The 26,663-nt window shown below is 43.8% G+C and overlaps 1 protein-coding gene across 3 annotated transcripts in view; it reads right to left on the reverse strand.

The window, feature by feature from the left end:
* Positions 1 to 26,663, reverse strand: part of LOC126638932 (contactin-4) — a 269,307-nt gene that overhangs the window by 128,048 nt on the left and 114,596 nt on the right. For 2 of the 3 annotated variants that reach the window (XM_050313252.1, XM_050313250.1), the window contains exon 3: positions 1,062 to 1,200. In XM_050313252.1, the coding sequence (XP_050169209.1) occupies positions 1,062 to 1,116 (55 nt within the window). In that variant the 5' untranslated portion in view covers positions 1,117 to 1,200. Of the gene's footprint in view, positions 1 to 1,061; positions 1,201 to 19,606; positions 19,626 to 26,663 lie in introns of those variants that run through there. The other variant, XM_050313251.1, reaches the window with a different exon arrangement.

The raw sequence follows: 26,663 nt of genomic DNA on the forward strand, positions 1-26,663 counted from the left end.
CGTGTGGGCTCTGCACTGCAGAATCTCTCTGCATCCAATTTTCTGCCAGCTCAGAAACTGTCAAAGCACATTTAGAAAGACTTGGAACCAAATTTCTAAAATAGGTACCCCTAAAGTACCGGAATAAAAGTGGCTTTATGTTCAGTGGAGCTCAGCAGAAGAAAGTAAACACTATTCTAAGTAGTTTGCTATTACCTAAAATGCTGAAAAAGTACCCTGACAGTGAGCACATATAAAGGGGAAGAAAGCAGAAGTCACTAAATAAAGCAGTGAAACATTCTGAGCAAGCAGCAGATAAATTAGAGCAATCCATGTGATACAAAGAGTAATTAAAACTTTTAAACCTTCTCTCAGAACAAAATACATGTTAAAGAATAATAATGCCACTTCAAGGAGGAAATAATCAAGGATAAGTGAACAGCAAGGAGAGAAAGACTCAAAACAGGCTTTGACAGCCTGGTATGGTCCAGATAGTTCCCTACAATGAACTCCTTGCCTATGTCAAGGTCAACAGGGCTTTGGAACAACCCTCTGCAAATCCAAAATGTTCCTCAAGAACTGTTCCAGCTCTAGGTAAAAAGCACATTCCTCAGGAACTTCCCTTCTCCGGGAACGCTCCGAACATTGCAACTCTCAGGGCTGAAAAGGTTAAACAAGGGCAGTTCCAGAAGATGGTTCTCTTGCTGAAATATGTTATTCCAATTATTTGTTAAATGGAGCGAGGGCTGAGCTGCAACACAACACCATTTTAATGGGATTTAAAGCCACACTCCACAAAGGTTTAATTGAGCAGTGAAATACTTAACAGAGAACACGGGAAAACAACTTCCATCAACTGCAACTTTCAAGTGGAAAGGGGCAGAGCAGTCCTCTGAAATGTACTTGGGATGAGAGACACTGATCACCAGGAGAAGGAGCATCAGCTTGATCCATTCAGCACATTCCACGACACTGCCTGTCAAACAGGGCCTTATTGTGCCATTTTAACCCTGGCAGGCACATCCCACCGGTGTGAAATGCACTGGGGATCCTAAACCCAAAGTTTAAACACCAGACCTCACCTGCAAGGCACACCATGACTGACTGCAGCACCAGCAGCTCCCAGAGCAACCTCATCTTCAGCCACCCAGCTCAGAGGAGACGAGCCCACTGATGCCAGCAGAGAATGGGGCTCCTTGGGGATTTTAGGCCACCTTCAGTCTGCAAGAGAAAAGAGAGATTGCCAGGAGAGTTAGGATTGCTGCTCCTAAGATTTGCTCCCAGTTTGGTTTTCCTTTCCAGGAAAGGTGCAAGTGAAATCAGCAAAGAAACATTTTCCAGTATTTCATTTAAAATCGATCAGAGGAGTGATTTGTGACCATCCAAGTTGTCTGGGTACCAGGGGAGGGTTAAGAATTGGAATCCATGTCTGCATCTTCTGCTTGGGTGTTCTGAGATTTCTCGTGCCTCTCAATTTTGCAATCAGCAGATTTACTCCCTGCCTCTCTGGGGCAATCTGGTGTAATTAGTGAGCTCTGTAGATCAAGTTAAGAGAAAAATTAGAGTAATTCCCTAACTTTATGAGAATTACTCTAATTTTTCTCTACAAACATCATGCAGCACAGGAAGGGCACCGTCTCTGCAAGGCAACACTTTGGAGGAAATGTTCCCACACTGCTCAGGGAAGGGGGATGTTTTTCCCATCTCACCCCCATCCTCACTGCTCTAAAATTCTTTTTAAAAACCAACCTAAAAACATCTCCAGGTAAAAACTGATCTTTTCCTCTCACTCTATTACAACTTATAAATAGAATTTGTAAGCAGACAATTTGAGACCTTCCCTGCAAAGTACCACCATCTCCCTCCCAGCAACCCAAGGGGGAAAAAAAAATGCCTTCTTTTATGAAAGGAACCTTTTCCAGAGCAGGTATTTAAATATTAAAAATAAATAAATCAAGTCAGACACACATTCTTATAATTTATTCATCTCACTGAAGGCTGGAAGTTAAGGGGCCTTTGTGCTTACAAGACAAACTACTCGACTAATACCATGTGAAGGGGTATCATGAGAGGGCTCTGCCTGCTTTTGTGAGTTAAAATTGGTGAGATTCTCCTAATAAAGTCAGGTTCAATGCACTGACAAGACTAAGAATCTGATCTGAAGGTGCAGCTTTGCAAGGGGTAGAGATTAATTGCACATATTCATCTGTTCTCACACAGACTGATGAGGCGTGCTGGGGGTCAGCAGGAAGGACCAATCAATGAAAACTAATAACTTAAGGGAATGATTAGAGTATTAATTATTAATTTGGGGAGGAAAATGTCATCCCAGACCTTCCTACTGATTGACATAGTTCAGCAGTTACACTCTGGGAACTCATGAAATGTATTTTTTTTACCCCATGTAATGGACAAATCCTGTTTTTTCCTCTAAGTATCAAATTCCCAGAATTATTTAGGTTGGAAAAGACCTTTAGAATCACCGAGTCCAACCAAATTCTATTGCTGATAACAGCACCTCCACAAGAGATTTCTAGCAAAGGAAGACTCCTGGTTCTACACCAGTTGAAATGAAATTTGAGATAAATCCTGTATTCACCAGCAGCTGCTGAAATTCTTCCCTGTTCTCATTTTCCCACGAATTATCCCCATCAATAAACCCATGTGTCACTTCTAAAGCTCCTCTTCATTACCCTGCAAGGAGATACCTTACAATTATTCCCCTCACTCTCTGCAATGAGCTGCTGAAACAGAGCAATCACTCAGAGCCTTTGATACCTAATTAAAAACACGAGAGGTAGAGCACTTACCAACTTAACCCACTGCCAGGAGCCCATGGAAAGCACCCTCAGACCGGTCTGTGAGCTGCCAGTGTGCCACAGGGCTCACCAAAATCACCCCTGGGGATCAACAGCACAACACAGCTCTCTGTCTGCAGGCAGAGCCAGGGGCAAGAAAGTGTTATATTTGACTTTTGGTTAAAAAACCCGCACATATAAACCTCGAGATCTGACCAAAGTCAAGCAAAATCCCTCTATTTATTCTATGGGCTTTGAGGATGGTGCTTCCAGAGGCTTGGGGATGAAGCATAAAAATCTTCGAATCACAGACTGGTTTGGGTTGGAAGAGAACTTTAAGCCCACCCAGTGCCACCCCTGCCATGGGCAGGGACACCTTCCACCAGCCCAGGGTGCTCCAAGCCCCGTCCAACCTGGCCTTGGACACTTCCAGGGATCCAGGGGCAGCCACAGCTTCTCTGGGCAAGAAATATATACCATACCCATTTTCAGTACTCAGGATGTTGAAGTCCAGTGAAAATGCTCATTTATTTAGTTATTCAACAGAGAACCAGCAGCCATCATGCACGTGCTTCAAAGAAAAAATTCCAGCTACCTGGGGTCTGACACAGGCCAATATGTTAGAGAAAGTTTTCCCAGAGAGAAATGAAGCCTGTGTTAGCATAAAAAGCAGTGAAAAGCAAATTAGATGATCACCATTAAAAATATTTTCCTAAGGTTAAAATCAGGTGGTTTTCAAGCTCTGGCTGCATTTCCATTTCTCAGGATAGCTCCTATTTCACATGTGAATGAGTCCAATTCTCAGGAAGTTTTCCTGTAAACATCACTGCTATTCATGTCAGCAGGGCCTTTGTTCAGAGCTGTAAAAACTGTTCAAACACATTGACTTTTTATGGCAATGACTTTAGGAAAGGCAACATTTGTGCATGAGCAAAAGATGGATAATTGAAAAGATCCTTCCCGTCCCTGAATGTTTTCTGCCTATAAAATCCCAGGGGAGTTTGTGCTGCTTCTGAAGGAGAATATGAGGCCTGAAAACTTGCAAACTTTAGCATTTTATTTCCAGAAGGAAGCACAGACAGTTTCAGCACTACACAAGCTATTTTTTCGAGATGAAAATGAGATTGCTGTGTTTCAGTTTGGAAGTGCAGCCCATTAGAAAACCCAGTGCCAACACACATGTGCAGATGCCTTTTTAGCTTCCCTTTTGGCAGTGCAGCCATTGCAGGTTCTTTTGAAAGGCACCTTTGTTCCTAATTGGATTCTGGTGAAAAAACTTGACACTCAGAGCTCTGACTGCAGTTGGGTGGGAGGGAGAAAAATGCGTGTAGCAGAAATATTTGTGGTGAATTTTTCTGAGTTAGTGGGCATGGCTCTGTCAGTAATTTCACCGGGGTGTTTAATGATCAGTAATTCTGAAAAAAACCCCAAACCCAAACTAGAAATTAAAATCCTAAGGTATATGGATGCATTCAGAATGTGAAAAATGCTTTGTAGATAAATTTGCATTCTATGAACCCACAGTTAAATGAATATTCTGAAGGAGAATTTGCAAAACACACTGAAGACCCCCAAGCATTGCAGCAGCAAGAAAGAAGCCTCGGGAATCCCGTCCCCTTCTCCTGCTGCAGGTTGGTGTGCTGCAGAGTGCCACTTCCACTCAGCTCCCAAATAAATCACTGCTAATGAAGCATGCTGCACATCCAGACAGCAACAGGCATCTTTTAATCACCTCAGCAAAGGGAGAGCTCAGGGTGAGCACAGAACACTCAGCACTAATGGGGGAGTCGGAAGATTTAAGGTGGTGCCGACCCTGCGGCTGCCACAGCTGTGACCCCAGGGCAAGAGCAAACACCTGAGGGGAATTCACTGCCTTCCTCAACACTGGCATTAATTCCTGGGGCCAAAAACCTCCCAAAGAACTACCAAGCTTTTTAAACAGGAGGACAGAAGCATAAAAATAATCTTCAGGCTCAGAAGGGAGAGCAGAGCTTTGGGTTACGTAGAACGTGGGGCTGTTCAGCTGCTGAGAGCACAAAACAAGAGGTTGGAAAAGACCTCCAAGATCATCAAATCAAACCTTTGACTCATCCCCACCTTGTCACCCAGACCAGAGCACAGAGTGCCACCAGCTGTCTGGGTGTTTAAGGAAAAGGGCATATGGCAAATGCAGGCAGGAACACCTACACTGATGTATTTTGCAGGTCAAGTCTAAAAATGCTTGACCCAGATAAACCTGAGCACAAAGGTTTAATATAAACTCAAATTCCACTCATCTACACAAGAAAAGAAAAAAAAAATGTCGAAAAGCCAAAAGAAGCCACAGTCCAACCTTTGACTGATACCACCACACCCACAAACCATATCACGAAGTGCCACATCTGCTCAGTTTTTGAACATTTCCAGGGATGGTGACCCCACCACCTCCCTGGGCAGCCTGTTCCAGTGCTTCACCACTCTTCCACTGAAGAAATTTTTCCTGATATCCAACCTGAACCTCTCCTGGTGCAACTTGAGGGCGTTTCCCCTTGTCCTATCACTTGTTACATAAGAGAAAAAGCCCACCCACAGTAACAATACTAAAAAGATGTCTGAAAAGCTACACCAAAACACTGTTATCCATTCCCACCTCTCCAAACACAACCCACTCCTGATGCTCCTAGAAACAGTGCGTGTTTTGCTTCCAGAAACACCAATATTTGGAAGGGGGTGGAGAGAATTCCAAACCCTGGGATTCTCCAGTCCTGTTGTTGCTGGTTGCAAGGTGAGGTCATTCCCCATCTGATTAAAAAACTGGAATAAGGATAACCTTGAGCCTCTGGGGACTGGAAGTCACTCAGACTGATGCACTGAATCGGAGCACAGAGCCAGCTTCCATAAATGAAGGCTAAAGAAGCTGTTCAGCTTCAGTCAGGGGGAAAAGCAACGAGGTTTCTTGTCATCTAACAGGCAAACAAGGTGGTTTTTTTTTTTCCTAAATCAAAGAAAATTGCTTGATCTGTGAAAGTGCTGTTCCAGAGGAGCAGCATCCCAGGCATGGGCAGCTCCCACCTCCTCAACACCAGTCGTGGCCCAGATTCAGCAAACCCTCAGATTTCTAACCCAGATCCAGCTCTGAATACTCTGCTGAATCCAGGCCTGTGTGCTGGGAGAGGCACAGACCCTCACTAGCAGACGGAGCCAGTGACCTGCAAAGCTGAACCTCCAAAAATAGCAGGTGCCCAAAAGATGTGGCCCCCAAAGCACAAACCCTTCCAGCAATACTTTTTTTGATGTGCACATTGCTGAGGTTTTTCAGCACTCAAAAGACAGGGTTTGGTGTTTTTTTTTGTTGTGGGAGCTGTTGTTCTAAGTCCCAAGGTAAATATTAGCCTTCTTTTTTGTGTAAGGAGGAGAAAAGAAGGGAATTTGAAGGCTCAGGGAGATGAAGGGCAGTGGGCACGTGCTGGTGGCATCTCACTGAGCTCTCCTCACTCTCACAGCACGTCTGTCAGATCCTGATCCATCTCCAGCTTCTTTGCTGGAATTATCCCTTCTGGAGTTGCACTTACACACAATTCCCACATTACTAAATATATACAGGCACTTTGTGCCTGATAAAACAATGACACACGCACAGCGTGTTCCTGAGACGTGCCCATGATAAATGGGAAGGAAACGCTTCAAAAAATTAATTATCTAAGAAAAAGACGGAGGAAACAATGTCAGTTTTCACATTGTGTTTCCCCCTTTGGGCATTTATTCACATCCACCAGATAGAGATTTCACTTCACTGCGTCAGGGAAGTCACAGCACCTCAACAGATGCAAGTTCCCAACTCACTCCAGTCGTTTATATTTGTCAGGCTGGTGGGTCTTTGGTGTGATCCGAGCCTCAGCCTCCTCCTTGTCATCCCACACCTGCCACAGCTCGGGCCTCACCCGAGGGGGATGCAAGGGAAGCAAGGATTGCATCCATCAGATTAAGACAAATCTGATTCTAACAATATTAGCAAAGATTGTTGATGGAACAACTCAGGAAGTGCCCACTGCATGAATTATTTAAACCAGAGCTTAAGTACAGCTTCTTCCACTGAAGTTTTATTGATGTAAGCGCTCCCTAAACTACATATCTCCCCCAAAACTGGCTGTGGGGCAGCTCTGTTAGTTGTGGGGCACACAGGGAGAGTCTTTTTTTGCTGATATAACTAAAGACACATAGAAATAACTATTAATGACATCATCCCTTTCTGATTTGTTAGCCTAGAAGCAACTAGAAGAACCAAACCCACTTTATCTTCATGCAGAACCTAATGCCACAAGCTTAAAACCTGCTTAGAGAGCCTGGATTATCCAAAAATAGTCACTTAATAACAGGCACCCACTCCTTTAATATTTTACTGTGTGGCAGTGTTCCCTGCACACCTCTGCCACCACTAAAAGCAGCCTTGTGGAAGCAGCAATCCATCCCCACCACGGATATTCCCAAATGCAGGACGTGTCCCTTCACCTTCTGAACACGTGCAGCAGAGCACAAATTTCCCCTGCAGAAAAACAGGACCATAAATAAAGATTTTTAATTACCAGCCACTAACTAAGACACAGCAACCACCCCATTACAACCCTCACTTCTCTGCCTCTTGCTCCCAGGAAACCCAGCACTGCCCTGCAAAACCTGAATAGTGTGCCAGCATAAATCATCTCTAGGGATGAAGGGATATATGACAAAACCCTCACCCGAGGCAGCACCTCTCACAGAACATCCAGTTTTGCTCAACACAAAACCAACCCATCATGCCACAAATCCTGAGGCACTTTGCTCAAACAAGGGGTAACATTATCATAATAGAAAGCTACAAGCAGTGAAACTTCCCAGCCTGGCATTTCCTAGAAATTAGAATGTATCCTCTTTTAGAGAGTCTTTTACTGAAGATTGTCTAGAACAGTTACCTTAAAACTCACCAATTTAAAAAACAATTCCCAACTTCCCACCGAGTGACATTTGCAATGCAGTACCTTGGTAGATTATAAGTGAATGGCTCTCCCATATAGCCAAGCAATAAATTATAAACCCTAAAATATACCAGCTATAGAGATAGCTGGTAGAGAGAAACTAACTTGAAGAGCAAAAGAGATTTGAGTTGGTATTCAGGAAGTCCAGCTCTTCTCTCCAGACTACATCACTGATCCATCATCAATGGAAATGGTCTGTGAAGCCCATTACATGTTCAATTTGGTTGTTTTTTTTGTTTTTTTTCTGATAGGAAAAGCTGTCAATTAGAGACCTGAATTCAGAGCAGAGCACACCACCAGCCCAGCCTGGTCCCCAAGCAGCCCCTTTTCACCACACAACAGGGACACGCTGGCTGCAAAAATAAGTTGTCAGCCAAAGTGGGACGTTAAACTCCCTCTGACTTTTGATCATAAATTTCCTAAAGAAATAAGGGATAATTTATGGCTGTCTCAGTCTGACAGAAAGATGCACCGAAAAAACGAGGCTCCCGGGACTCTGCGTGACAAGGAAGTTGCTTTTATCCCCAGGTCAGTGCTTCAAGATAATGAATCAAGACAGTTTCACCCTCTGAACAGACACAGATAAGTAACATCCAAAGTTATTCACTTTTGACTGGGCCCATTCCCAAAATACACGTTTTCAGGGAGCCCTCTCTCGGTCCAGGAGACAAAACATGATGTGAAAATATTGAAGATAATTCCCCGTGATCTCCAAAATCAGCATTTTAATGACATTTTACTTTTCACTGCTGGAGATTACAAAATAAATCCCTTCTATTTCCAAGACAGGAGGAGAGTTTTCTCCACAGGTGTTTCACAGGGAGAACTCGCTCTGAACAATGTTTTGCCTGACGTGCTGTCTTCCTTCAGAGGTACAAATTGGAGGGTTTTAAGAGTAGGAAACAGAACTTAAAAAAGAAAAACAACCAGCAAGTTTATTAACTTTGAAAAGCTGGTAAGAAGCCCGTCTCACGCTCAGTGTATTCCTGGGAATAGAGGTTATCAAAACAACAACTCCCTCATCACCTATTACCAGCAAAAGGCTTCCAACCCAGATAATTGAGATGCTTGGACTTAGAAATGTTTTTTTAACTGTTTTGTTAAATTCAGAAATCACCTGGGGAAGGGAAAAAAAAAAAAACCTAAACAAACCCCACCAATCATTTTGATAGCCCTGTTATGTGATTATTTAGTGTTTGCTTTAAAAGATTGCCTGGAATTGAGAGAGTTGGGGTTGTTCAGTGTGGAGAAGGGAAGGCTCCAGGGAGACCTTAGAGTCTGGGTAAGGAAGACCAGAATTGTGCAGAGAAGAAGGAAAAAAATACATCAACACTTTGCACATTTGATGTGAAAATACGAAAATGCTGCACATCTGAGCTCAGAGGCTGCCCAGAGCTGGAATCTGTGCCACAGAGGTGCAGAGCTGGAGCTGCTCTGCACCCATTGCAGGCAGGTCAGGAGATGATGGCAGTTTGGGTGAGGTTGGCCCAGCACCCTCGGGTGCTGAGCTGCACCCTGTCCCAGCGCATCGCTGCGTGTGCTGAAACCACCCTGGGGCTGCTCTGCCCTCACATCCAGCTGCCAATTGATTTCTAAGGGACACAAACCATCCTGGGGAGGCTGAAGTGCTGTGCTACAAATGAGCCCTGACAAAAGTTTGATGTGAGGTGCCAGAAAGCATTCCCTGCTCCGCAGGTTTCCTTCCCAGGGAGGAAAACCCAGACCACACCGATGCTTTCACAGTCACTCCTCTGCCTTGCCTGCTGTCCTGTTCACGATATAAATCCCATTTTTGCTGTGTGGAAGGCCCTGCCTCCAGCCTTGCTGCTCTCAGCAGTTCTCCTGCCCACAGCCGGCTCCGGGTGCTCCATTTCTCACCACAGCTTGTGGTGCAAAGCCAAACAGCTCAGCTCGTGTGAAACTGAGGAGCCCACACAGTGAGGCAACACAGCAAAGCAGGGAATTTACAGACTCCCAATCTGCTTCTCCTCCCATTATCAGTGGATTATTTCCAGCAGCAAGGCCGGGATCACACCCAGGATATCAAGTGAAGGCACAGCACGCCCCATCAGCATCCCTTGGGATTTTCCTGACTGCAGGAACAGTAATGTCACTGCATCCTTTGCAACTCTAAACGAACAACACAGTTGAATCACGATCCTGTTGGTGATATTTTACTATTATATAGTCTGGTTTAATACCTAAATTTGTTATTTTCCTAAGAATTTGAGCTTCTCCCCAAGTAAACTAGCAGGGAAGCAGAGATATGGAGGTCTAGACTTGACCACGGCCCTACAGAACAGGCTAATTTAGCCCTGACATCAGTTCACTGAATGCCTTGGGTTCAGCATGGGCTGAACACAGAGTTTTCCCCTGCATTGGGAGGGCAAATCCCCCCAAAATCAAACCAAGCAGCCAAAGGAAGACCACTGGCTCTTCCAGGGGAGGTGACCCTTGCCAGTGACGTGACCCGTGTCTGACAGACCACCCAGCGCGGCCGAGCGGGGCGACTGCGGTGACACCTCCGTGTAATCCCTGCTGCCACCTGGTGCAGCCAGCAACACCACCCTGCTTTAATTACCAAACATAAGAGGAAATAAACTTCGGAATGGAAACAAAGAAATTGCTCTGTGTGTAATTTATGGGAGCTATTCTTCAGCTGAACAACATAAACCCTGCGTGTTTACGATCCCCGCTTAGAGCTGAAAACACACTGGCACTTGCCTGCACTGACTATGCAGATTATGTGATGTTACTGCCTTTTTGTGCCATTTTTCATAGGAGGAGTGTATTTTTTTAAAGACATCCTCGTACTAAGCATTGGCTCCTGCCAGGAAAAATAAATAAGTCAGACTGGCTGCGTGCTCCCTCGTTGCCAGGGGCTCTCAAGCTGCAACGTGCCGAGCAGCTGGCGGAGGAACGCCGAGGAAGGGGCACTGCTCCCAGCTTTGTTTTCAGTCTGGAATATCAATTATTGAAGGAATCAAGCCCAGGGCCAGACAAAACAAGAGCCATCTCTGCAGTGGATAACTCTGTCAAACGATGGGAGCTGCGTGGCATTTCAGGAGTGGCCGGATGGCAGCACGAGGATTTACTGAGATATCACATTAAGCCCTTGGTTTTCTTGTCATAGGCAACAGATGAAAGGAAACAAGGTTTGCAAACTCGACTGAGGCACTGATTTATGTGTAACAGCCTCAAAAGGCAGGAGCAGAAACGTGTGTTCCTGTTATCCCTGGCTTAGGGCTCTATGCACCCCTGCACTGCACAAGTGGAATACCCAGGGATGGGGCTGCAAGGAGCAGACACTGCTCCCTCTCCACCTGGGAAGATGCTCTCCCTGCCCAGGTCCCAGGAGGAGCTGCCTAGAGCTCCTCTGCAACAGGAGGAAAGGAAAAGAGCCAGGAAGGACATGAGGCTGGTTCTGGATGCACAACTGTTCTCTGACACTGAGGACACCTTCAGAGTTTAACGCCTTTGCCTGTTTTAAGCCCTTCCCTCAACAGCAGCTTCTTCTCCTACCTTGCATGGATGGAGTCAGCATGAATAAACAGGATGAGTTCACCCCAAATTCAGCCTGTTCTGCTTCCTGAGGCAGCAAGAATTCCTCCCTGGGAGGGTGGGCAGGCCCTGGCACAGGTTGCCCAGAGAAGCTGTGGCTGCCCCAACCCTGGAAGTGTCCAAGGCCAAGTTGAAGCAACGTGGTCTAGTGGAAGGTGTCCTTACCCATGGCAGGGGGCAGAATGGGATGAGCTTTAAGGTCCTTTCCAACCCAAACCACTTTGGGATTCTGTGAATTCATTCCCAGCCAGGCTGCAGACAGGCACAACAACCTACTGAATCCCATAAAAGCCATAAAAGTACTGTCCTAGTCCTTTTTACTGCCCATTAAACCCCATTTTAAAAATCTCTCCGAGTGTTAATTGCCAACTTTTCAACCTTCATCTGCATCTTATCTTTATGTGCCAGCTCATTTCCAGTCATAGTCGATATTTTCCACTTTTCATTTTGCATAGATGGAGCTGTCAACTCAAATTTAATACATCCAATATTTGGCAAAACTTCTTAGTGATTTCTGGGAGTTTCTGGGACAATTCCTTTAAAAAAAAAAACTTGTAGCATCTTGAATTGATGATAAAAAAAGAGTTCAAAACCAGGAAACAGAGGATGGAATTAGAACATTTAGACTGAGAAAAGGATAAAAAGCATGTCTGAGTGGAAATATCATCCACTTCAGCATCACAGATTAAGTTTGGAATCTAATCATGCTGGAACTGGCATCATCATTTCCTATAATGACTCCTAAGGAAGACATGGATCCCTAACAGCTCTACTGCTGTTTGAGGGGTTTCCTGTTCAGCTTTTTTTAAGTCATTATCATAAAGCCAAGACTAAAAGCAGGACTAAAAGTGGGGTTGTTTTAACAGCAGGGGGTGAAGGGCAGTTCTAACCCAGCAGGGGCACCAGGGACTTGGGAAGGAAACTCTCCCAAGGACAACACTGCTGCCAGACCTGAGGGGTGGTTTGAGACTCCAGCTGGGAACAAGGAGGACAAACCCAGATTCTATCAGGGTACTCCCCTGCCACAAATTAAAGTGATTTTTCGAAGAGCTAGATAAGAATTTACTGCATGCAATAAAACAAATTGTACCATTTAAATTACAGCAGTAGTAATTAATTTATCTCCTGTTAAGGCACTTAAAGCAATGACTTGTAGCTATAACCAGTGAGCAGAAATAGCCCATTTTAAGGCCAGGCATACAGAATATTGGTGCTAATGGAAGTTCCAACAGGCTTTGGATAAGACCACGGTGGAAATAAGAGAAATGGCACTGGTTGGAAGAAACAATAAATGATAAATACCTGCATCATCAAATTCATCAGTTAAATCAATTCTATGTAAAGGATACCCACTGAGAAAGAACTACACACATCATAAGCCTTAGCCAACATTTTTCTAGGAGATCTTATTTAATTTTAATTAAAGCAGCAGGTAAAGGGACAACCATCACATTCCCCTGTATTTTATGACTGTCACATTATCAAGGGTCACAATTTCACTCCATGAAATACCCAAAGTAAGATAGAAGTTAAAGGGAAAAGGAAAAATAAATATTTCAATCAAGAGAACTATATCTTCCTCTTGCTTTTCTTTTTACATCACTGCACAAGAAAGAAAATCACAGTAAAGGCACAGCAGGCACCACTACTGAGTGTTAATGACAAAACTGAATTGTTTGGAGTCTGGAGATATAAAAATGTTTAATTTCAGTCTACAAAGTCGCCACTTTTAAGTGTCCCTCAGTTTATCTGTCTGTTCCTTCTGTCTGCTCCCTTCTGCAGAAGTTCTTGAGCCCAGCAGTGCTCAGCCTTCTAGGTTTGTTAGAATATTAAACTCTATACAAAGACCAATTAACTCCAGAGAGCTCTGTCTTGCCTTTAAACTCAGATGTGAAAACTATTTCATTTTATTCTGATGAAGACACGACCATTGGTTGTTTCCAGATTTTCCTTCAGAGGGCTGTTCCTCCAGCCAACTAAGAAGTTCAGAGAAACTATTAAAAAACCACACGGGGTTAATTTAAATGCAGTTAAAAATTCAGGCAAGTTCCATGAATCCTGACCTACATTTAAAATTTATTGCAAAAACTTCATCAAGAAAATGTTCTTTTGCCTGGAAGCAGCACTGCAGATGTTTCCCGGTCTGTGATAAGTGAGGCTCTGGCTCAGCAGCACGTGGGGGTTGGTGAGCTGATCTCGTGCCTGGGGCTTCAGCTCCACAGAGAGAGACAGGGCTGGGTGAACTGTCACATCTCTGATGAAGGGAAATGGTCAGAGAATCCCAGAGTGGTTTGGGTTGGGAGGGACCGTAAAGCTCATCCCATTCCACCCCCTGCCATGGGCAGGGACACCTTCCACCAGCCCAGGTTGCTCCAAGCCCTGTCCAACCTGGCCTTGGACACTTCCAGAGATCCAGGGGCAGCCACAGCTTCTCTGGGCAACCTGTGCCAGGGCCTGCCCACCCTCACAGCCTGGAATTCCTTCCCAATATCCCATCTAACCCTGCCCTCTGGCAGTGGGAAGCCATTCCCTGTGTGCTGTCCCTCCATCCCTTGTCCCCAGTCCCTCTCCAGCTCTCCTGGAGCCCCTTTAGGCCCTGCAAGGGGCTCCAAGGTCTCCCTGGAGCCTTCTCTTCTCCAGGTGAACATTCCCAACTCTCCCAGCCTGGCTCTAGAGCAGAGGGCTCCAGCCCTTGGAGCAGCTCTGGGGCCTCCTCTGGATTTGCTCCAGCAGGTCCAAGACCTTCCTACGGTGGGGACCCCAGAGCTGGACTCAGTGCAGAACTGAGCTCTGAACTCATGTTTCAAACAAAGGAAGTGAATTCCTGGTGATATCAAATAATACCAAATATTCCTGTACAGAGGGAGAGGCCCCAGCAATGCTGACCTGGGCAGTGCAGGGGTGTTTCAAGGCACTGAAGGACAACAAAACCAGTAAAATAAAGAAAATAAAAGCACCAGACCCATCCTCTAAGCTCATCTTTAAGTACCACTTATTAAGCACCACAAGAAGAGCTTATTAATAACCCCAGCAAGCCAAATTCCTTGTAGTGACAAACCACGTTCTATCTGGGACGAGCAGTACAAGCCACACAAGGGATTACAACACTTCTGTTTCCCTCAGCCCACACTTCTGTGGAATGAACTTAAATATGAGAAGTGATAGGAATTTTCAGCCTTTACTGGGAATTCACATTATCATATTGATTAGCTTTGCCACACACAAAGTAGAAAACATTCACAACATTGACAAAGAATAAAAGCTGTCACTGCACAGGCACAACGGGAACAACAGAGTAGAGCTCATGGGCTGGAAGGATATTGTCCTGAACCAAGAAACCAACACCCCCACGAAAAATCACATCCTCAAATCATTGCCCTGCGATATTTCGAGTATTGACCGTGTTTCCTGCCTGGAAAGTGCCCTCAAAGCTCACGGGCACAAAGTCGACCGTGCCGATTTCATTTCGTGCAACAGAAGCACGTTCGTTAGGGGCAAACTTGATTAGCAGGGATCTCCTGGCAACCAGGGACAGGGAGGGGCCTGCACAGGCACACAGAAGGAGGGAGGATTTAATTGGGTAACTATTTTCTAGATTTAAAAAAAAAATATCCATAAATTACCTCTGCTCAACACCTGGAGCCTAAACAGCTCCATGAGGTTTTGTTCTCTTTAGGGTTACAGTCAACACTCAACCCATGAACAGCCACGTAGAGCAATGTTGGGAAAACATTTGGTTTGACCAACAGAGTCTCTCCAAACTCTTTATTTTTTTTTCACAACCCCTCTTTTATCCACCTCTCAAAGTACTTCTGGAAAATTCTTGCTGGACAAGCCCATCCCTGGAGCACAAGAGCAGAGCTTTGAGTTCAAAGAGTGAACCAGGTCCTGCTGTCAAGGAATTGTCACTGAGATCTTGCACTGCCAAAGCTTTCACTGGAAAAGCAGGAAATGTTAACAGAAAGCCTCAACTGCCTTACCCTACATGAACTGGAAGGAAAGGATAATTCAAAACAGCTCACAATAAGAAAAAAAAATTCATCTCTAATGTTCACATTCCTGCTGTAAAACACACAAGCACATTAAATTTGTCATCCTGGGAAAAGGAAAACCTATCCTCAAATGTTTATAATGCCACAAATTGATAAAAAACTTAATTAATTAAATTTATGTCTTAGCTCATGATGGAAGGTAAAAAACTGTACTTCAAACCAGACAGGATTGCAAGACCAAATAACTTTTCTGTGTCTCCAACTTAGACAGTTGGGTTATTCACTTTTCTTCCTGTTGATTCATTTTTAAGAAATATGACAGGTAGATTTTGGAGGAAAAGGCTTTTATGTTTCTAGCATAATAAAAAAGATGTTTCCAGCAGTTCCCAGGCCTGGGACATGGGAGGCAGCAGTACCAGTGATGGATGAGTGAGCAGAGTGCAGCAGAAGTGAACCAACTTAGGTGTTAAAGACAATTTATCAGCGAACTTCCAGAGCTCTGCAACACATCCCTCAGCCTCCACAACTGCACTTTTTAGTGTGTTTTAGGAACAAAAAGCTCCTTAAATTACTTTTTCTTTCCTGGCTTCTCTTGGCTCTTGCTGTAGCAGGAGACTTTCTTAGAAGCCACTTAGATTTGAAAATGAGCAGAATACTTTCCCCACCCTTAGGCAAGATGGATATTTTCATGTGTCTCCAAGATAACAAAAAACCCAACACTTAAAACCGGCCCAGATTTAGTTCCTAAAGTCATTCAGAGAATTTACCTTGATATATTTTTTGAAAGATTTATTTTTAGAGGATTGGCAGAGAGCAACCCACTGCAAGTCTTATCATGATGCTCAGGTACAATCACCAACCTCAGCCTGGGGACAGACCAGTGTAATTTGGTTTGAATAGGTATGAAAGACAAGATTTTGGTTGTAGTGCCAGGGTAAAAACCCTTCATAGAGGTCTTCTGAAGTCCTGGCTGCTGCTCCCAGTGTGATGTCATTTTGTAATGAAAACACACTGCGATGATGCACAATTTTAAACACATAACTTGTGGGTAATATGTGGAAAACCCCAGCATTTAAGGCCATAATACTCTCAAAGTAAACCCTAATAGCAAGCACAGAGATCACTCCAGAGGTTTCTTGTGGGAGAATCACACTAAACTCTAGTATTGATGTAAGGTTAAAAGATATTCTAATCAATTGACATTTAAGGCTGCAGCAGTGTTAGCATGTCTGGAAAATGCAAACCCCTTGTTAACCCTCTTGTACGGGTCTTTAACCTTAAAATACCACCTCCATTTGATACTGGCAAAGAGGCATTTAGTATAATCAGGAGGTTTTAGGCTACTGAGAAACAGCCACACAGCGTATTTTCATTTTAAACACTACAGACTAGAATCCCAACTTGCATAAAGCTGGTGATTTCTCCCTGGGGAACACCATCCTTCCTGCCTTTCTTGCTCATCCAGAGGAAGCTGGAAGGGCTCAAAGGAGAAATGTTTTTTACAGTGTCACCCCAGTTTTCCTCATTTCTGTGGGTCCCAGCTATTTTCCTTCCCGGGATGTGGCTGAGGCCACACCGTATCCCTACATTATTGGCTGCTTCACGGGGTGTTTACCCTTTGCAGCCTCTGAAGAGGGTTTAAATTGTTTCCTGTTCCCTCACTCTGGGATGTGGTCACTCCTCTGTCTCTGGTGCTTCCACTCCACCGAAGACCATTATGGTTTAATGACCCCCCCTCATCCCTCCCCTGAGAGCAGATGGTGAGCACACACCCCCAGACACAGCTAAAGATACACAGCTTCATCAGACCTCCTCAAATCCATAATTTATAGGCAGGGAAGTTCATCAGCCATCTGACCTCATTAGCTTCTCATGCCCCACTTGCAAAAACTTAAGAGATACTTCCAGAGCTATTTATGAAACCAGTGAGGGGTGAACCAGTATGGAAATGAGAAAGCAGCTGTGTTTGAAACTGGTGCCCAGTAACTGAACCTGCAGCTGCAGAAAACCCCTGAGCTGTGCTGAACACCTGGGAGAGGAGCCACAGGGGGAGCCTTTTGCTCCTGAACACACATTTATGAAGTTTTTCTGAGTTCACCTTAAAAAAAAACTAAAAAAAAATTTGAAATAATCTTTTTGGAAGCCAGTCCTTCATTTTGAGTGAAACCAGACCAAATGTTCAACTTCACAGTTTAAGGGGTATAAAAAAAATAAGCTCAGCATCGAGAAAGCATCATGACAATTCATAAACTCACATTAATTCAACAATAATTCACACATCTCCTATTTAGCTCTTTAGCTCCAAATAGAAGCTTTCTGTCCAAATCAGTGCACTTGTAAAGTTATGAAGAGAAATGAAGCTACATGTTTAAATATACACACGACACAATATGGTTTTGAAGCCCACACTGCCCAAATTCCAAAGTCCCCAGCAATTTCAATTCCATTTTTTAATTAAAAAAAATTAAATATTAAACTTTATTAGTGTAGCCTGCACAACCTGCCTTATGGGCTGATTTTTACCTTGTGCCACTCTCTTCCTACAGCCAAATGAGGAAGCCCTGCAATATTTCCAGCTCCATGCAGGGCAGTTGCTGACTCTGCCCAGCTCAGCAGCTCTGCCCTCACCTTCCCTCCAATGTCATCTCTCTGTGCTGCTGAAAGAACAATCCCAGACAGCTGTGGGACAACTGAGAGCTTTTTATTAACTGCAGCTGCTTCGTTGTACTCGGGCAAAGAACTCAGGAAGCTGTAGATTTTATCAGGCAGGACACCAATTCTATTCTGTGCACAAGTGACAAGATGGCAATATAGGAAAGGCTCGAGTCTATGTTCCTGATTAAAATCTAGGCTGGTACTCGAGTTTCATCACCTATTTCACACAATAATCCATAAAAATGAAAGCTGCAGAAAAGCAGAGTAATTTTATAACATCTCTTGCCACAGATGCACCGTGACACGTGCACTCAGATCTATTTGTTGAGAAGCATCTCACAGAGTTTTTCCTTTTAATATTTACTCTCTATTACCTCCAATATGTGTTTATTTGGAGCACGAGCTTGGCACACCAGGTGTTTTCTTCTGAAAAAGCTGAAAACAACAACAGAGTGTGTTTCCCTCCGGGGAACAGGGCACAGAAGGTGCCTGCCCAGCATCCCCTGGGCAGCTCCCTCTCCAGTAAACACACCCAGGGCTGAGACAAACAGCACTTTAACACATCTGAGCCTCTAAAAGAGCTGGAAGGGAAAGGTTTTATCAACACTAATTAGTAACACCGCATCCAGCAAACACATTTGACTGCCTGTAACTCAACTAGACAGGGCTCTGATTCCTCGGCACAGAGACCAAAGCACGAGGTCTCGTCACTGAACACATTTACCTGTACCTGTGCAGGCACCACCCACACTCACACACGTCCTTATCCAACAGAAGGACTCCTCACAACCCTCATACTCATCAGGACGAGCTGCCATGCTTTGATTTTGTATTTCACACACCTAATTTCTTCTCACTTAGTGATCCCTCCCAATGCCTGCCCAGGAAACAGCAAAGATCCTGCGTTTTCCGCAGCCAAATCCCAGGACACACCTCGAGAGCCAATGTCACCACTCACCTCCAGCTCATGGGATCTGCTTTTTATTATACTTTTTAGCTCATACAGGATTTTTTAAAACACGTTAAAGCATCAAAAAGCAGCTAAAGGCAATTAATTACCTCTATAAATGATGCAAGTTTCATCACCCTTTACACAGTAACTCACCAACGCTCGTGACAGCTGGTCCCAAATTCCTCCCAGCGGTCTCAAACTCGGTATTTCCCCACACATACAGCACAGCCACACTCCTCAGCACGGAGCTGCTCCTCTGCACTTCATCTGCCCACAGTCCTCTTAGCCCTAAACTGCCTTATTTACATTTGCTTTGCAGAGCACTTGAGTTCCTATCCCCTGATATAGGGTTTCCTTCTGGCAAGCCTTAAATTTGCCTCCTTTAGTCCATTTGCCAAGTGCCTGGGATAGTGAGCTTCTGTAAATTCTGCCACCTCCTTTCAAATCTGCACCACTGCACTTTATATCTCGCCATAAGATGTACTTGATTCCTTTGGTCTCCTCCTGATGCTTCGCTCTAACTTTAAATCGCTGGTTTGCCGTCCTCAAAACCAGGCTGATACTGGTGCAGCATAAGCCAAACTGCTTTACAGCTTCCTTGAGAATACATTCCTTTTAATTGTAGTAACCAGAGCTCTGACAAAGCCTTTCTGTGCAATAAAGACGGGCAAATCTTACCTGTGATTTACAGCTGGTCCAACAAAATGGCCTGTGCTCCTCTGCCACTATTAACTAAGCACTACTGAGCTGAACATCCCAAAAATCCTGCTTCCAAGCCAGAAGTGTGATGCTGCTGAAGCCAATATGTAAAACTGCAGCTCAGGAATTAAGAGCTTAAAGAAATCAAAGATCCCCGTCACCGCTGAGCCCGGGGAGTGGAAGGAGGCTTGGCTTTAAAATGGATGTACATTCCTAAGATGGAAAGAACACACACTAAAAAAAAGGGCAGCTCTTGCATCATTGCTTCCTGGTAATTAGGTCTGACTCGTTCAGCTCAGGCTATTGATACTTTGAAACCCAAAAGCAATAGGGTTTTTATTGTGCTCATAAAAAATTTAACTATTTCATGGTTCAATATACTCCACCATATAAGTTTAATCAGAAATGACATTACCAGAACTAAAGTAGAGAGCAAATCTGAGATGGTATCAATCGCTCCCAGCAATAAAAGGCTTCAAATTATGTGCAATAAAGCATTTAAAGGATATAGAAAATACTGTTTTCTGTTATGTTCCTCAGGGGTTTAAGAACACCGGGGATTTCTTTATGCAATCTTTAAAGAAACCTTTCATTTAATAATTTTTACATCTTATGAGCGTAAAGCAGATAATCTCATATTTTCTTCTACCTGCTGGGGGCTCCTGTCCCGCTCTTTCTCCTCCTCCATTGCAAAGGAGGATTCCAGCAGCAGGAACCACACACCTGTGAGATGCCCAAGTGACCCAAGGGCTGATTTTCTCCCCAAATTCCCCCTTTTCCCTCCTCCACACTTCCAAGGAGCTGCAGATCCAACACAAACCCTTTGCTTCCAAATGCACTGGTGGCTTTTCTAGGAAGTGTGTTACTGGCTACCACCTGCACAGTATGGGGAACGTTTTCTAATAATTCAATTTTTTTATTTGCTTTCAAAAAAGCCAGAGGGTGTTCTGCAAGGGGATTTCAACCTATTTATCAAGGGTTTTAACTGTATTTCATATTTTTCCTCCATAAATAACAGCACAAGGCTACTACTACTCAGCATTTTTGCCCTTTAATGCAAATTAAAAAGGGAGGAGATTCCCCCACAGCTTGTCCTACCATCAAAATCAACTTGGTTTTTAAAGTAAAAGAAGGTGACAGATATTAAAATATTTTTTAGAGAATTCACACCATAGTGGCCAAGTTTTGCTTGGAAAATTTGGCAAGAGGGTCACGTTTCAGCAACAAGATTAAAAAAAGTATTAATGTAAAAGCTTTGAACTTCTTAACGTAGAAGCAAGAGCTCAGTGTGGGTTTCTTTATTATTTTAAAAGAAAATGTTTATATTTATATTTATTTTTATATTTATTTTTACATACAAATATTTGCCTTTAAAGGCAAATGTATATATTTGCACCTTAGTAAGAACCCTTTTGATAACAGGATGCTGCTGAAAGCACCACCCCATTCTTTCCTGCACCGCCTTATGACCACTATAGAAATGCTGAAATTACAACATTTCTAGGAAAATTAATTATCATCATAATAATTCCTATCAGCCCTTTCCCTGGTGCTCTTTGGGGATGCCTTTTATTCTGAAACGAGGGCAAGTTCTGCTTTCAATTAACAAAAAAAATGCTGAAAACAGGAAATCTCACCCAGGCTCAACTCTGACTTAACTGTTTTCCATGGGAGCAGAAAACTTCCCAATCCAACTCCAGGCACCCCCTGCAAGGCAGGATGCCCATTCCAGAGGCACATCTACAACACTGCAGGGATATTCCACCTTGTCTGCTCCCTCTGGGTGGCATTTTCCTTATCCCCCCCCTCGGACTCCTTGGCTCTGGGAACATCCACAGCACAAAGATCACCAGGTCCTGCTGCTCTGCTCTTCCTCTGCTGTTCTCCTGAGCCACATCTAAGGAGAATATGCCCTGTCCTGACCAGGGAGACACTTCCATGCTTCACACTCTTCTCTGCTTTGGGGCTTACTGCCTATTCAGGAGAAAAATTATCTCCTTTTCTGCCTTTGGCACTGCAGAATTTCATGTAACTTGTGCAATTGCTGATACAGGACAGATCCAAGCTCTGAGGCTTTGTCCCAGAACAAAACCAAGTCCAGGGACAGAGTATTTAAACAATTCTGTTGAAAAGTATCTGAAACTGCAGACTGACATTTCCTAACGCTGCGCCACGTCCCCCAAAAATCCACACACCTGGACACGTGCTGTTATCAATCTTAAATGTCACCACAACCACTCAGAAACTGCACAGCCTCGCAAAAACCGGGGCAGCACCCAAAATGTAAGGTTGGTACTAGAGGTGTTGACTCCTGCTCTGGGGTCAGGAGGCTGCACTGAGGATCAGCACAGGGATCCAGCACGAGGAGGAGAGTGGTGCAGCTCTCAGCCATCGATGGGTGCTGCTAAAGTGCAGTGACAACTCTTTTTGTAAGCACAGCATCAGCTTAATGCACTTTTGAAAGTCATTTAAGTTGCTCACAGTATGTGCATAAATATATGTGTATACACAGAACTTATATTAAATACTATATCTATATATAGTCATGCTTTATCTTATTAAGCACAGGGTCACCTGGAAATATCTATAAAAAGAAAAGCAAATATTTCAAGTTCCAGCCATCCATCACACAAACTCCAATTTCTGCTTTCACAACACTCCCAGAAACCAACACGAAAAGTCTTCCTGGCCAAGGCAAAGCATATCCTTCTCTTAACTACTCTCTCCTCAGCATTTAAATGAGTCAAATCAATATTGCTGAGATTCTACCAGCAGAGCCACAAAGTTTCAAAGCCCAGAAAGGCACCAGGCACTGCTCTGTCCCACCCTCCATCTGACAGCTCCAGTCAACAGCTGCTCTGTCCACAAGTAACTTTCATATTCTAACAGAGCAAGCAGCAGCCACGAAAAATCCTACTTATGCCAAAGAATTTGTCCCACTTTTGTCCCTGACACGCCTGGCTGACCTGCTCTTGGAGAATTTTATTGTTGCCTTGGCCTGAGACGACGCAGTGCCATCCTACACAACGAGAGCTTGAACTTCTGCACAGACCCTCTGGTCAACAGGATGGGCAATTTCCTTCAGGGAATCAAATCCGTGCCTCTAAAAGCAAAGTGAGGGAGCTGCTGAGCTCTGAGCAGATGATCCTGCCTCACCAGCCCGGTGCAGCAAAGAGCAGCAGAACAGAAACCCAAGAGCAGCTGGTGGGGCTGTGGAGGAAAACTGGTCCGTCCAGGGATGCTCGAGGTGAACTGGCCCTGTTTTGCTTCACACAGGACTCAGTGCCAGTCCCTGGCTCGTCCCCAGTGCTGTGGCTCACCTGGCACGTGCAGAGAGGCTGCCTCGCTGCTCTGCAGCCCTGGGGACCACCAGCAGCAGCCCCCTGGGAGGGAGCAATGCCCAGCCCTCCCCAGGCACCCCCCTGCCCATCCTGCTCGCTCCAAACCTACTGATACTCAGGGTAAAAACGCCAGATGAAAGCTACACTCGCTCACAGGCTGTAATTCTGTCTGCACTGAAGGATGATTAGAGAAATGCCTGTATGTGCTGAGGGCTGGTGAGGCTCTGCAGCCCCGCTGAACAGTGCACAGGATGGAAGCGTCACCTCTCTTCCTCTTACCCTCCCTTACTCCCTCTGCAGGTTAAATCTCAGGGGAGTGGACTCTTCTTCAAGTCTCCCCTTCAAAGACCCCAACAGAAAACACAGTTTGTCAAGATTTTATTGCAGTGGGGGCAGTGCAGAGATGTCCCCTCCTCCTACAGAACCTGCAGGCTTCTTGCTTTACACGTTTTATTTAAGCATCCCATCCACCAGTTCCTAAGGTCAATGCAACAAATGTTTAATTGCCACGTTTATCTTTAAGCAAACAGATCCTTTCCCCACGGTCCTCCTGAACCAGTAAAGATGCACTTAAACCCTCTCACCCAGGAAAGGTTGGGGAGCAGACTGGATGAAGGAAAAACCTGGAGGCCACTTGCAACACTCACCCCCAACCAAGGACACGGATCCCAGACTCAGCACAGCCACTCCCCATCGCCAGAGGAAATGGGAACCATCACTGTTTTAAAGGAAATTGCTTCCAGGGCTTTAACAAAAGCAATTATTTACTTTGTGCAATATAATACTGGAATAAATCAATGCTGTTCATTTGAGATACAGGAGCGGATGGGGTGTGACAGACAGACAGACAGACAGACAAACATCCTGCTGCCACACAATCCATACAGCATTCACGGTGTGGTGCCTGCCATTATTGCAGCCCAACTTCTTTGTAACTGAGAATAAAATACACTTTTCAATTTTGTTTCCATGTCAATTGGATATTTCTGCATTCAGTTATTACAAAATAAAAATGATATTATTCCATTTTTAATATAAGATTCCAAAACTGCAGCTTTTTAAAAGATAACCACGGCTTTATTATAACTTTATGCAAATTGCCATAGATCCAGTGAATTCAATTAACTGAATTGAATTCCAATTTGCAGAGAAGCCTGGCCCAATAATTCAAAAACTGCATTTCTCCAACAGTTTTTGGTTGACCAGTGCTTACAAATCTGTCATTTCTATTTGTCCTATTGTTACAGAGCTGTCAGCACACATATTTCATAGGAACCACGAGATGCCCACAAAAACAGGTTAATTAAGGAGTTCTCATACATCCCAGTCACATTAACAAGCAGACCCCAAGAGCAAACAAAAAGTGAAGCAAATGAAAATATCCTGAAGTATTTATTCCATAATAAAATGGAAATAAAGGCTTTAATTGCCTTTAAGTTCTATTCAGTCTTCATTTCCTCAGCAATTATCCAGACTCGTTTTTTATTGTTCCTTGGGTTGGATTCACTGTGGTGCCCTGTGACTCATATTTGTTTCTAAATGGTGGCAGTAATTAGCAAACAGGATTCCTTCCAGCTCTGTCTATCCCTGTTGGGATGTATTCCCTTGGAAACAGCCTATCAAAGACAGGAAGACTTGTAACTTGAGATTGTGTGATGTCTCAATGATTTCTTTAAGGTGGAATTCAGTGCAATAAAACAGGCACACTGCTCAAAAGAAAGCAGGGATTCATTATCAAATCATTCCATATATACAAGGAACACCAACAAAACAGGAACTGATGGATCCTGCATTGGAGAACACTATGGGAGGAGGGAAAAAAAAAAAAAGAAGAAACAAACTACATTAAGCTATTCAAAAGAAAGTGTTGAAGGTTGATAAACAAACCACAGCAATCTCAGTTAACAGTGTTTAAAATCCCTCATTTTGTAAGGCTCTTTAAAGCAGTGGATGTTTCCAATATTGGAGCAATGCCTGGGGAGACTGGGAGGGGAAGGAGTCGCTTATTTTAACACAAACACAACAAAATTGGGGACAATTCTCCTAGAAATTCTTCTTTCTCTGGGCACTATCACCTAACCCTGGATGTGCTCACTCCAACACCCCCCTTCATAAAGCCAAGGTAATTCCATTCCTGAAGGTGCAACCCTTCCCTAAAAGCAACTTTATACCCAGCAAACTTTTGTCTATTTTCTAAAACTCTCCTGTCTATCAAAATTCACGTTTTACTGAATTTTTGTCTCTCTGATCAAGGATAGATTTTCCTGTTGGGAATAAATCAGCTCTGCAGTTCCATTTTTGTCCTTCCCTGAAGGAACCTACGCTCTTGGATAGCCTTGTAGGGAAAAAAATTAAACCAAAAAATAATTAAGGAACCCAGGTTAGGAAAAATTGACCCTGTGATTAATAAACTCATCTTAAAAGGATCTTTCAGGTCCCTTCCAACCCAAACCATTCTGGGAGTCTATGAAAAACAGCTGAGGAATCCAGGTGAGGAACAAAACAAGCCTGTGATTAACAAGCTCTACCAAGCATCACAATCTGTGGTTCTGCTTCTCAGTTTATTTTCAAATGGCTGAACATCCCCCAGGTACCAGTGTGAGCTCACAGAAACCTGGGTTTTCACAAAACATCACTGTTTGCAGAGAAAATAACTAATTTTTGTGGTAATAAGTACCTTTACCCCTTGGACAAAATTGCAGAAAAGAGGATGAGGTGGTTACAGAAGACAAGACAGAACTACAATTTTATGGAAGTAGCTGATTTTAAATAAGATTTTAAAAAGGAAAAAAAGAGAGAGAAGAGGGTTAGAAAATAAAATGGCAAAGCAGCACTGGCTTAGGATTCATCTACCATCGATCACTTCAGCTGGGTCATGGCAAGGATGCAGAATAAAAAACACAAGTCAAGTGCCAGATTCCATTCCAGAATGTTCTCTGTTGTTGTTGTGGATGTGCCATTAAGGAATTACTTGCTGGGAGCAAAGGATGCAGGAAATCATTCCAAGTACAATCTTTAGCCTTTTATGATTCAGCTCAGTCGTTCCCAGTAAATAAGAGAAGTCAGGAATAACTTTAATTACTCAGCTCCAGCAATTTCTCCCATAAAAGATGAGAGCTATCAACTAAAAGTATGTTCTGCACGAGTGAAAAAATCAGACTGAAGATGCACAAAAAAGCACTTAGGTTTAGAAAAAGAAGGAAAATTACCCTATGTGTTATTTTAGACTCTATAAAGACGACGGTCATGAAGGGGTAGATTTATTCTCTCTTACATCTTTGTTGACTTGTCAAATGGATCCCAGTCATCAAAGACACACCAGTGATGCTCAGTACAGCTCATCCTGCTAATGCTGCCCACACTTCTCTCCCATTAAGACTCCAACAAATCACATTTCTGAGATTATCAGAAAATATTGAGCTGTTAAGAGAACGGGTTCATCATTCCACCAAAACAGACAAGGGCATTTTTTTTCAATCTGCAGATGTTTCATTTCATAACAGAGAAATAATCTGTAAAAAGACAAAGCTGTGAGCCAAGGAACAGCTAATGCAAGTCAGCAAGTCTCAGCATGGCAACAGGGAGATGAATGATTTGTCCCTTTTGTATTATTTATTGTGCCTTTATATCTAAGAATCCCAAACTATCTATTACCAGAGATGGTGCCCACACTCAGCTTCTATAATATTATGACA

Source organism: Myiozetetes cayanensis, unplaced genomic scaffold (genome assembly GCF_022539395.1).
Source record: "Myiozetetes cayanensis isolate MyiCay16 unplaced genomic scaffold, myiCay2020 scf18, whole genome shotgun sequence".
NCBI lineage: Eukaryota > Metazoa > Chordata > Aves > Passeriformes > Tyrannidae > Myiozetetes > Myiozetetes cayanensis.